A 13929-nucleotide genomic window follows, 5' to 3' on the forward strand; every position below is an offset into this window, starting at 1 on the left:
CACACTTATAGAATCAATACCAACTATAACTCTACAAGAATCAAGAATCACAAGTATGTGCATTACACAGTTATTGTCTTTATTAACTTGAAATCAAACACTTAACAAAAACACACAACTAATCATTTGGCAACTCTAGCATTACCAAAAAATTCCAGTATTGTTGATTGAAAATCCTTGAGTCATTATTATCAAAAATGTTATAGTACCGCATCGGAATCCATTCGCGGGATGTACTAAAGTTAAATCCAGATAATCCAAAATGAAATATTTGGACTTTGACATAGTCTGAATTGAGATATATTGACAAACATGACTACCAACTTTGATCCAGTCACATTTCAAGATCATACTTTGAAACAATCCTTGAAACTTACAACTCTATTCACGACTGAGTTTACCGTTTATCAAATAGAGTTTCAGTAAATACTATCGCGATATTTTAATGTGTTACTACACACAATAGAATCAATCAATGAAATAGCACCTGTTGTAAATATTTCTAACTTGACAACCACTTGTGCGTACCGCGATCGACTTGCGACGCGATGAGTTAAATCGGAATATTTCAATCTATTTGTCGAAACCTTGAACAAACTATCAGGTTATTTTTTGTTGTAATCGAGTGAACGGAAATAGTATTACGTCTCAACATTTTAGCATCTTCCCATAAACAAAAGAGTAAAATACAAAAAACCTTGTCAATTCAATCCGTTTGTAACTTACCCAACCAACTCAACAGTATCCTTACGAAAAGTAGACAAGACTACGCGAGTAATCACTACAATCCAAAATCCATAGCAAGTTCGGTTGTATTCATATCCCTACGACGCGTCTTTTGTTTTTCAACTGTAAAAGTCGTTACTATTTTGCAAGACAAAGTAATTACTACTTGATATATTTTATAAACCAAAGTAAATACTACTCGGTGTGTGGTTTGAGATTAACATATTACATTTGAGTATACCGGATTTGAATGCCTGACCAACGTAGTTGAGAATTCATTTCTTACAATCAAACGCCGGTTTTACATTGAAAGGTATCATACTGTAAACATAAGGATTGACACATTGATTTGCTATATGAGATTTTGTAATGCTCGACCACGACTTGATTATTAAATTATTCACGATAATTAAACCCGATGTTGTGGTAAAGGTTATTAGAAAATATCACTTTTGGCATCGAGTACCAGTCGAAGTGGGTGAACAATAACACCGAAAATGATAAATGCGTTTCGTGCTACTATTGATACAAGTTCATTTCTATCAGGTGAAATAAACGCCATCACAAAACTCAGAGCATGCAAAGGTCTTGATTGATATGGATTTCGATTTGTGTCTTATGATTTTAGAAATATTATGATTCGTTAAACCAAAGTCGTATGTCCGATTATTAATTGATTGGAAACTTGATCACGTACCTCGATCATTACAGAAGATTATAACCCCATTGTCCGACAATCTTTTACAAAAGGATCGAAACCAAGTAACCCAAAGTCGTTGCCGTCGCATAAACAATTTGTACGGCGTTTGATAATTGTACCCTATACGTTGGTGTACTAGAGATATTTGTAAAACACACTCTGGTAAAGAAATCGAAAAGATATCCTACACCTAAATCTGATAAAACCATTTTGCACTTTTTGTTCGTCAGTAGTATCCATTTTAATTTTCCCATTTCCTCTCGTCAAAGTAGATGTAATCATAGTCACTAAAGAACTTACTTGGATGTGTTTGAATTCTAGACATAGTTATGATTTACTCAATGCAAGACCCAAGAACAACCGTAGTTAACAACCGTGCACACATATCCAAAATATCGCACACTCCGCTATTCCTAAAGTACAAACACCCGATACAAAATATCACTTGTTGCGGCATCATCTTCACAATATCACCATTTTGTTTGTGTCAATTAGTTACTTTGTATGTTATCCCACAACTCTTACAAAAGTACGAAGGATATTAACATCGCACTAAGTAATTAACTTTACTCGATATTCTCACATTACGAAACTAAAGAATGGTTGGTTAGACTCTACAAACTGTTTCGATATCACAAGACCTTTATTGTCTGAATGGGTGTTCATGTATCTTAATAATCAAATAGTTCAACACAGAACTAGTACTAACAGAAACATCAGAGTTGTTTACACAAAAGTTTGTATGTGTACAGTATGCGAATACCATGTATAAGTCCAGCACAATTGCAGTATCCATTCGAGTTTAGTCAACACAAATTTATTACAACGGAGCCACGTAAACTTTCGTGAAAGAAAAGCATACTCACTTCCAGAGGGTTATGTCAACACCATAGCAGTTCCCCAACAACAAAGTACATATGTTTCTAGCCACGGTCCTTACATCTTTCACATAGATCAATCTACTTTGCTAACGAAAAGTGCTGAGTCATCACATGATCGCTCTCACAACAAAACAGCTAGTAGATATTATCATTCAAAATATTCCTAACCCTTTACACACCAGTGACAAATCATACAACGAATATGCTTTGCGGGTCGAATTGTTGTTCAGTGTCAAGTCTACCTGTTGAAACGTACATTAAACAGCGCAATCCAATTAAAACCACGAATCTATTTTCATTTCGTCACATACAGAAAATTAATTTTCTTTCTCCAACACAAACTTGTAACCAATCGCTTTCATTAAACACACAACACCACAAAAGTATTTACTTTCTACAACATATAGACATTCCGATGTAGTCAAGAAATATTTTTATTTATCAAAATCATCGATTTCTGTTCACGGCGTTAGTGTGTGCATGTCATACCTGTGGACCCCGTATTAAAATGGACACGACACGACTGACTGTAAGGAGATAGAAGTCTATCACATCGATTTACATGTGGTCTTCGCTACGGTTTCAAAAAACGAATCATCTCTTTTGCATTGATCTAGACCGACCAAGTTAGTTAATGGCCATGATTGTGTTTGTCATATGCGAATGATAGGGTTACTGTCAAATCTACATACAACAATCTTCTGACGATCATAATAGCAATTTCATTTTCCGCCCCTTCATAATTGTACAACTCGGTAACTACGTTTAACAAGACCAATCACACTACCGGCGTTGAACACAAGATACCTATCCAAGTAAAAATATCATTCTGGTTTGGACAACTGACGTTTACCTGTGTAAAATTATCATTTTCACTTGGAGGTCCACCGTTACCTAACTAAAATACCATTGTCCTTTGGAGATTTATCGTTTACCCAGTGTAACAATCCCCTTTTCACTTGGAAATCTATTTTTGGCCTGAATAACAAACCTTTTTCACTTGGAAATATATTTTTTCTGTTGGTAATAAGCCTTTTTCACTTGGAAATATATTTTTTCTCTGAGTAACAAACCTTTTTCACTTGGAAATATGTTTTTTCTCTTGGTAATAAAACTTTTTCACTTGGAAATATATTTTTTCTCTGTTTAACAAACCTTTTTCACTTGGAAATATATTTTTTCTCTGGGTAACAAACCTTTTTCACTTGGAAATATATTTTTTCCCCGGGTAAGAAACCTTTTTCCCTGAGCAACAAACCTTTTTCACTTGTAAATATATTTTTTCCTGGGTAACAAACCTTTTTCACTTGGAAATATATTTTTTCCCTGGGTAACAAACCTTTTTCGCTTGGAAATATATTTTTCCCTGGGTTACAAACCTTTTTCACTTGGTGATCCGTCGTTTACCTGAGTAAAAATATCATTTTCCTTTGGGGATCTGGCGTTTACCCAGTGTAACAATACATTTTCTCTTGGTCATCTAGCTTTTCCTAGAGTAACAAAACCATTTTCATTTTGAAATCTGACAACCACACCGACAATTTGATATTTTTGTATTTTCTTACAGCGAACAGCGACAAAATATACACCAACAACGACTCCGATACATTTGTCTAATCAAATATTCACTTGTGTTGGTGCATCCCATCAAAATCGTCGGTTACCCACATGCAATGCGCTCTTGTACACAGAAATGCATGTTTTGGAAAATTGGACAATAGGCTTCGATAGTTCTGTGATGTCCGGGTTCGTGCTTTGGATTTTCCAGAGTCAAAATGTCTGAATAAAACACCTCCTTGACGATGGTTGGTATGTGGATAACGGTGTTCGGAAAACGGTTGGATTTATGTCACCCATCGCGATAACAATTCCAGGTCGAGTTTTCCCCCGCGCGTTTACTATATTGTGTCTTTATTGGTCAATGTATGTCTCGACATTCAGTTTGAAATCGGAAACCCTGATAAGTATGTAACCGGATCCGGATATCAACTCTGAATCGATAAACCAATGAACAATATTCAAAGTAAACATGTTACACCCTGTGTTCCCACGAAAAAATACCATCCAGACATACGTCGCGCTTGTTTGCCCACATCAGTATACGCGTAAATGGAGGTGTGTGACATTGCATGCAATGTGTTGGTATACAAACATCGATCCACAGACATTATCATAGCCGGTAGTTTTGATGTAGATCGAATGTCATCACACCCGATAACAATACCAATAAGCCACATTGCAATGACTCTGAGTCCGCGCTATTACATCGATATTTCGACACCGTTCACTGATTTACTCGATGGTGTTATCGTGTTGTAACATTACAAGATAGTCATGGCCCTATCTCCGGACAGACCACCCAGACCAATTGGATACATCGATCAATGTGTTGTCCACACCGAAGTTTTCTGCTGCAGCGTTTGACCATGGTGAACTATCGAAGTGGTGCTCGAAATGATTGCGATCAGTCTTTCAGTCACGATGCATGGATGTCGCTACTCCCACATAACGACTCCAGACAAATATCGTGCAAATCTCGGACTGATACTGTGATCCAATAAGGTGTGTTTCTGTGGAATGAAGACTGCAATCGTACACCACAATAGAACACTACCTCGCGATTTCACACGCAATCATAAAACACATCATCGTAAGGATTCAGTTCGTCCGGTGACATTTCGAAACGGTCATCGCCACAAGAGATCGGTATCATTTTGAAAAGACATCGTCACAAGGCTATTGACGTCGATTCTGTTGGTCATGTCAATCCGTTTCACAATCCGCCGTTTTTCAACTCCCCGCACCATAGTGTTACGACACAGACAAGAAGCGTCGGCGGAAATAATAAAACACGGAAGGCACACTTTGGTGTTATTTGACATGGATTTTACACCCGACGAACCTTACATTCGAGCGATGCATTGGAATGACGCTTGTATTATTGACGTAGAAGGAACAGAAATGTATCGATTTATTGGTTTCGTACATATCCAACTAAAACCAGGGTATGTGATTGTGCGTGGTTCGCATATTCGACTGTGAACGCTCTATTGGTATATGCTGTATAGTTCACTTTCACCGTCGTGCAAATAACCCATGTTACGGTTCCGTGTTTGTGTGTCTGTATGTCATGCTTCAGATTGACTCAGAGTCATTGCAATGTGGCTTATTGGTATTGTTATCGGGTGACATTCGATCTACATCAAAACTACCGGCTATGATAATGTCTGTGGATCGATGTTTGTATACCAACACATTGCATGCAATGTCACACACCTCCATTTACGCGTATACTGATGTGGGCAAACAAGCGCGATGTATGTCTGGATGGTATTTTTTCGTGGAAACACAGGGTGTAACATGTTTACTTTGAATATTGTTCATTGGTTTATCGATTCAGAGTTGATATCCGGATCCGGTTACATACTTTATCAGGGTTTCCGATTTCAAACTGAATGTCGAGACATACATGACAAATAAAGACACAATATAGTAAACATGCGGAGGAAAACTCGACCTGGAGTTGTTATCGCGATGGGTGACATAAATCCAACCGTTTTCCGAATACCGTTATCCACATACCAACCATCGTCGAGGAGGTGTTTTATTCAGACATTTTGACTCTGGAAAATCCAAAGCGTGAACCTGGACATCACAGAACTATCGAAGTCTATTGTCCAATTTTCGAAACATGCATTTCTGTGTACAAGAGGATATTGTATGTGGTTAACCGATGATATTGATGTGATACGACTGATGTGGTATACTCTGAAACCGATTGTCTGTGTATATTTCCGTCACTGTTTGTTGTAACAATATACAAAAATATCAAATTGACCGGTGTGGTTGTCAGTTTTCAAAACGAAAATGGTGTTGTTACCCAGGGAAAAAATGTATTTCCAAGTGAAAACGGTATTGGTACTCAGTTAAATGATAGTTTCCAGATGAAAAGGGATTGTAAACCAGGAGAAAATGATTAGTTACTCTAGGTAAAAGTATTTTTCCAAGTGAAAATGTATTGTTACACTGGGTAAACGCCGGATCTCCAAAGGAAAATGATATTTTTACTCGGCTAAACGACGGACCACCAAGTGAGAATGGTTTGTTGTTCAGAGAAAAAAGGTTTGTTACCCAAGGAAAAATATATTTCCAAGTGAAAAAGGTTTGTTAACCAGAGAAAAAATTTATTTCCAAGTGAAAAAAGGTTTGTTAGCCAAGGAAAAAATATATTTACAAGTGAAAAAGGTTTGTTACCCAGAGAAAAAATATATTTCCAAGTGAAAAAGGTTTGTTACCCAGAGAAAAAATATATTTCCAAGTGAAAAAGGATTGTTAACCAGAGAAAAAATATATTTCCAAGTGAAAAAGGTTTGTTAACCAGAGAAAAAATATATTTCCAAGTGAAAAAGGTTTGTTACCCAGAGAAAAAATAGATTTCGAAAGGAAAAGGGGTTTGTTACCCAGAGAAAAAATATATTTCCAAGTGAAAAAGGTTTGTTACCAAGAGAAAAAATATATTTCCAAGTGAAAAAGGTTTGTTATCCAGGGCAAAAATAGATTTCCAAGTGAATAAGGATTATTACACTGGGTAAACGATAAATCTCCAAATGACAATGGTATTTCTACTCGGGTAACGACCGACCTCCAGGTGAAAATGATAATTTTACTTGGGTAGGTATCGTTTTTTAGTGTCGTTGGTATTGTTAAACGTTGTCGCCGGTAGCTGTTGGTATACTATTACGAGTGTGAAAAGGATTTACACGGCCTGTGCAGAGTATCGCGATAGTAAACATATTTTTGGTGCGACGAAACAAGATCGTTGTTTAAATTTTAATACATTTCGATTACCGAGTTGCTGTACAGTAGAGATGACTCTACATTAGACCGTGCTGTATACTTCGATTAAAACCACAAGACCACATGTAAATCTATTCGCGCAACTCGATGATGTTGATATAGTGTTACTAAAATTAATTATTACCTATTTACACAACATAAAAATAACAATTCATGTCGTAGCAGGTTTCTTGAACTCGTGCTTGATGAAACGAATGGTGACAAGTAGGCTTTGAGTGAAAAATAATTATTTAGAGTAGTGACATTTTGTGACCAACGAATGTAAATCGATCATGATATTACAATATACGCTTTCGTCAACATACCGACTTGGCGTAGAAACACTTTCACGTTTTTTGAATAACTGGATTCTCGAGACTTGCTACTTGTACGATGTATCGTTGGTGTGCAAACTATAACGGCCATTTTGAATGATAGTATGTTTTAGTTGTTATTGTTGTGATGACAACCATGTGATGACTCAGCACTTTTCGTTAGCAAAGTAGGTCGATTTGTGTGTAAGATGTAAGCACCGTGCTAGAAAACATATGTACTCTGTTGTTGGAGTAGCTGATTTATTGTTATGACATGGACATATCCTGAAGCCTTGGTTTGTTGTCTTACGAAAGATGAGGCGACCTCGGTGTCGTAAATTGTGTTAACTAAACTCGTATGGATACCACAATTGTGCTGGACTTACACCGCCAATCATCGTACAGGTTTGTAGCATGAGCGAATATTTTCCTGTAACATGAATATCTTTCGTATACACTTAGTATGAAATGAGATGTGTGGAACAATAATTAGTGTCGTACAAAGTGTTGTGTTTGATTGCTTACTTTTTATCAATGTCTTTGTGATGTTAAAAGACGACTGAGTTTTCATTTACATTAAGCGGAGAAACTCATGTAATAAATTTTACTCATTTGAAAATCGACTCGCGTGAAAATACCGATTAACAGTATCAATATGAGCAGTATGTTATTTTTCGCGATATGCAACCAATCTTCTAAGCATAACTTGTGAAAATTTATCGTGTCATAGAAAAGTCGGCTGTTACGAATTCGAAACAAATGTACTTCGGTTATCACGACAAAGGGAATTGAGATCAACGCAGTATTTAGGAAGTGAATGTGTATCGTTTGGTATGTTCAGCAATCACTAAATGATAAAAATATGAAACTGTGCAATGTGCATACAACTCGGTTAGGTAAACGATACAGTTACAAGTCGGATGTGATCTCGATTTACAGATGACAGCTTGATGATGTAAAGCTCAACCACTCCAGTGTGTGTGTTTATTGCAAAGTATTTGACACAAACAAAATATTGAACGAAGGCCCACCACTTGGTTTCATTACAAGGTGAGTGAAAATTGTTTTCTGTTGGTCAGGTATGATTTGCATTTAGAAAAAAACGCTCTACGCCGATTAAGCGACGCTGTTTAATATCATAATCCGATGACTCAGTGAAATTTCCTTATGGTTTGATTTAGCGAGTTAATTACCGGCGATTCAATCACATACAAGTAAGATCTTTTACGGAATGGGTATTGTGACAACATATACGTTGACGAATGACAATGGGGAGAAATTTCCGATTTCTTTGGTCGTGAGCGTTCTACAAATATTTCCGGCATACACTTAGCAAGCAACCTACAATATTCTTTTTTTATGGTAATGACTTTCACAAGTTTGGTTTTATGATTACAATTACTTATTTAAATGATAATTTATGATCACTACTTTGAGTAACAATACAAACCCCTTTTGTAGATTTCAGTGTAGCGCCTATTGCGATTTTGTTAATGCTATGAGTTTTGTGTATTACTCAAGTCTAGTAGAATAGGATGCGTCCAGTAAAGATATTCCAAACGAAATTGTTGTGTCATCTTTAGTCTTGGTTACTGGAAACAACTACATTTGTAAAAATATTTTCTGATATCCGTAATACACAGAGTGATTTGTACCAACACGGAATATCTTTCAAACCAAGAACATTTCAGACAAGTATAGTTTTACAAATCAATATGTTATTAACCACGGTGGTGAAAAGTTTGTTGCTGTCATAATAAACTTTACCGCAACACCGGGTCTAATTAACGCGAATAATTTAATAATCAAGTCGTGATCAACTATTGCATATGTCAAATCCATGTGTCAATCCTTATGTTTACAGTATGATAACTTTCAATGTAATACCGGTGTTCGATCGTAAGAAATGAATTCTTAACTACGTTGGTCAGACATTCAAATATCATATACTCAAAACATATGTTAATCTCAAGTCGCCGACACCGAGAAGTAATTACTTTTGTCTTACAAAATATACCACATAGTAATTTCTTTGTCTTGCGGAATAGTAACGACTTTTACAGTTGAATAAAAATACGAGTTGGTGGACTATGAATACAACCGAACTTGCTATGGATTTTGGATTGTGGTGATTACTCGCGTAGTCTTGTCTACTTTTCATAAGGATACTTTTTGCTTTGGTTGGGTAAGTTAGAAACGGATTGACTTGACAAGGTTTTTTGTATTTTACTCTTTTGTGTATGGAGAGATGGTAAAATGTTGAGACGTAATACTATTTCCGTTCACTCGATTACAACAAAAAATAACCTGATAGTTTGTTCAAGGTTTCGACAAATAGATTGAAATATTCCGATTTACGATTTAACTCATCGCGTCACAAGTCGATCGCGGTATGCACAAGTGGTTGTCAAGTTAGAAATATTTACAACAGGTGCTATTTCATTGATTGATTCTATTGTGTGTAGTAACACATTAAAATATCGCGATAGTATTTACTGAAACTCTATTTGATAAACGAAAAACTCAGTCGTGAATAGAGTTGTAAGTTTCAAGGATTGTTTCAAAGTATGATCTTGAAATGTGACTGGATCAAAGTTGGTAGTCATGTTTGTCAAAGTCCAAATATTTCATTTTGGATTATCTGGATTTACCTTTAGTACATCCCGCGAATGGATTCCGATGCGGTACTATAACATTTTTGATAATAATGACTCAAGGATTTTCAATCAACAATACTGGAATTTTTTGGTAATGCTAGAGTTGCCAAATGATTAGTTGTGTGTTTTTGTTAAGTGTTTGATTTCGAGTTAATAAAGACAATAACTGTGTAATGCACATACTTGTGATTCTTGATTCTTGTAGAGTTATAGTTGGTATTGATTCTATAAGTGCGAAACAGCGGCGCGGAATGTGCGAATAATTCGATGCGGCTGAAAGTCGGCGTCAGTAATATTCGGGTTACGTTCGATTCAACAAAAACGCGTTAAGGGATTTGTCAAAGGATTACAGTTGTACCGATTTAAAACATTCAGATATACGAATCGACTTGATTTGTGTAGTGAGTTTCATTTCAAGTTGATAAACTAACACATTGATTGAATATTTTCATGGATCTTATCATGCAACTAAAGTCAGCCACTATTCTGGAGGCGTGAAACATATAGCGATCGCGGGCGAGTGACAAATTGTCGGTTTTCCAATCACCGCCTGCGACGGTTCTGTGACAAACTAATTACCGAAATATTACCTTGTGGGCGGGTATGAGGAATTGCTATGTCTGAAGTATTATCCGGTGAGTGGTCGTTGGATTTTAAAATTATATCACACCCTTTTGAATAAGCGTTCACTTCACAAAGGATTAGGGTTAGAGCGGAAATAAGTGACAATTTGTCGCTATTCAAGTTACCGCGGTCTGTTATTCGTTACTTGTTAAATCTTACCAGTGATATCAAGTTCTGTGACAAACTGATTACTAAAATTTCACCGCGTGAGCGATCGGTATGGTTATGACACCAAGTCGTGAAAGATGGTTATGACCGAGACATTATCTTGTCAGCGATCGCGGGGTTTTGCAAACTATTTCACAGCTATTTGAAGTGTTAATTCGTGAGCGTTGTTGATATTCGAATCGCCGTCTACGCCGGCTCTGTGGTAAACTAAATACCAAAATATTACCTTGCAAGTGATTCCTAGACTTGGCAAACTATTTCACACCTTTTTTGCTGAAAGTACGACATGCCGCCCGCAGTCTATACCGAAAGTACGAATCACGACCGCACCCATAAGAAATAAGACCCACCGCCATAAGAAATAAGTGCCGCTCGCCACCCCGGGTTTCGTGTTAGCATCAATAGCCGCTCACTACCCCCGCCATAAGACGCAATAGCCGCATGCAACCGCGCCCATAAGAACACACGGCGAGTCACCACAGATCCCGTAAGAATACACGACAGGCGAATCACCGCCACCGCCTATAGCAAAAAAGGTAAGTCACGACCACCGCGGTTAGCCGTGAAACAATTCAGCGCGCAGGTCATTCGGAATATAGGTCGCACGCACTGCTTAATCCTTTTGCAAGCCACGTTTCCGTTTGTGCGGTTATTGTTGGTGACTATTCAACACCACGCGAGAGATGTCTGAAAGTACGAATCACGACCGCACCCATAAGAACACATGGTGAATCACCACAGAACCCGTAAGAATACACGACAGGCGAATCGCCGCCACCGCCTATAGCAAAAAAAGGCGAGTCACGACCACGAGTTTTCACGGCGAATCACGACCGCGGCCTATACCCGAAAAGGCGAATCACGACCGCACCCATAAGAACACATGGCGAATCGCGGCCCCGCCATAAGAGATAAGAGGCGATTCGCCACCCCGGGTTTCCAGGCGAATCGCCACCCCGCCCATAAGAGCCCCACGCACCTCACGACCGATCATACTAACTACTAGCGTTGCTGATATACCACACCGAAAACGACTTTTTACAATCGTACGGAGGCAATCTCAGGTGTCTATTCTCTCGAAATTATACGATGAAATCAGCTACATACGCGACTGATGGGTCGGACGATGGTCCTGCTATACCAATAGTATGGGACACGGACAATAACACAACAATGTCGGAAACGCAAAGAAATTCTCTAAAGGGTCAAGTTGATGAGGGATACATACAGGTGAGTTGACTATCAGGAATATTATCAAAGACATCAGAAAGCGTCAATCGCGATCGGGGACTCTTGAAAAAATTTCGAGTCAAATACATTCGACATCTACTCGACGTCAACTACCGTCTCTATTCAAATGTAGGCCTACGCCATAGATAACTACAAACAGCAAAACTGCCTAAAATCTAACTTTTTATCCTTTATAATTTGCGCGAAATAGTTTCAAGTAAAATTTTATTCAAATAAATTGGCATTTGGCAAGCGATATAGATATATAATAAAAGTGATGTCTCTATTCGCATTAGGCCTGGTGATGATGATGTTGTCTCTATGAAAGTCTGGGGTCTTGTGACAGATGGAACTATTATGTTCAGTTTCGAATGATCCAATACCCGACGTATCTCGCCGCACTCTGTCCGGGAGTCAGGATCAACGGCCCGAGTCGTAGCTACACTCAAGCCTTTTGCATTGGAACCACCACCGTCAGTAGTACTGCTGGGTATCCCGGGCATTGCAGTGACTTCGCAGTAATGGAACAAGGACTTGTGAAGCCGGAGCTTAGGAAGAGTGTTGTTATGATATTTTATCGATGATGACATGGATAGTCTTCGGGGTAATATCGCTTCCGAGACATAATCCAACTCTCAGTGACTACCGACGCTATGTATATTGACATTCACGTGAATAATTTGTACTGCCTTTCTTAATAATTCATTGATGTCATTGTTATCTGTGTACAACTGGGGCGTAAAACTCGATTTCACCGATGAACACAGCAGCATAATGACTGCCTAAACGAAGCATCTTACTTATGTAACATAACACAATTAGGACGATAACTCAGTCTACTTACAATACGATTTTACTGCTTTGCGATATCAATGAAATCTCCTTGGATTAGCGTGCTGACTGGAAATTCTGAAGAAGATCCGGGCTCTCCGTGTTCCGTTAACGCGAGTGCAAGGGGTTTCATAAAGCCCTTCGAGCCATTGCTCTCGACCGGATTGCCGCGGATCTATGGTTTTCATCCGATCAACACAGCAATGAGACCGTAAATTCCACCCTAGTCAACACCAAGTGCTATATGACATTTTCGTGCACATGCGATGATGTATACTGCTATACTAAAGAGATCGGCGGAGATACAACTTCTGCCCTTCAGAATACCGCCATGTTGAATAAAACCTACAATGTTGATATCTCCGTGCGTTGGAACGCACGACGCCTAATACTGCGGTCCCGCAGTCATCCCTGCGGTACGAAGCGATCCTAAGAGTAAAGTCATTTACATTGTGAACAATTGCGAATTTGGAATCACGTATGTCAAAGTAAAGACATTTTCTTTAGTTTATTTTTCTGGTGGATGTGAACGATATAATACCGTTTGAGACGCCAGGAAATATAAAAATGCTTCATTAATGTGAATAAAAATAGTGGAACTGCCCAAATGTAACGCAGGAGAACCTCAAGCATGAGGTTTTACGATTGATGACTTCATGCGTCAAATCCTCGAAGACATCACGCAGAGTGACAAAGGATAAGCATGAAAGTCTGGTTTATCTTGCTATTTTCATTGGTGTTGGCAATTTTTTTTATTTTTTAATATTATTATTATTATTATTATTATTATTATTTTTTTTGGGGGGAGGGGGGTTGATTCTAAGAATGTCAATCGATTTTCGTTATCATCGATCATTAACCCTCTGTAGGGATGGGTTTGGAGTGGGTTTAAGATAGGGTTACCATATTTTTGTAACAAAAATTCCCGGCGCTCTTTAGCGCCAACTAGCTGATTTCAAAAT

General features: G+C 38.0%; 1 protein-coding gene across 1 annotated transcript; it reads left to right on the forward strand.

Annotated features, from left to right (window-relative positions):
• Positions 1–11913: 11913 nt before the first annotated feature.
• On the forward strand, positions 11914–13478 carry LOC145453276 (intelectin-1b-like). Its single transcript, XM_080331259.1, has 2 exons — positions 11914–12136; positions 12502–13478. Exons 1-2 carry the CDS (start codon positions 11996–11998, stop codon positions 12718–12720), a joined length of 360 nt encoding a protein of 119 aa, XP_080187385.1. The 5' UTR covers positions 11914–11995; the 3' UTR covers positions 12721–13478.
• Positions 13479–13929: the final 451 nt, after the last annotated feature.

The sequence above is a fragment of the Botryllus schlosseri genome, chromosome 13, assembly GCF_051294905.1.
Source record: "Botryllus schlosseri isolate E-star chromosome 13, Bs_hap1, whole genome shotgun sequence".
In the NCBI taxonomy this organism is placed as follows: domain Eukaryota; kingdom Metazoa; phylum Chordata; class Ascidiacea; order Stolidobranchia; family Styelidae; genus Botryllus; species Botryllus schlosseri.

Excerpts from the sequence above, each read along its gene's own strand:
- LOC145453276 (XM_080331259.1), top strand. The coding sequence starts at position 11,996 with ATGAAATCAGCTACATACGCGACTGATGGGTCGGACGATGGTCCTGCT. Across the intron at positions 12,137-12,501 it reads TTGATGAGGGATACATACAG|TTTCGAATGATCCAATACCC; the intron begins GTGAGTTGACTA and ends TATTATGTTCAG.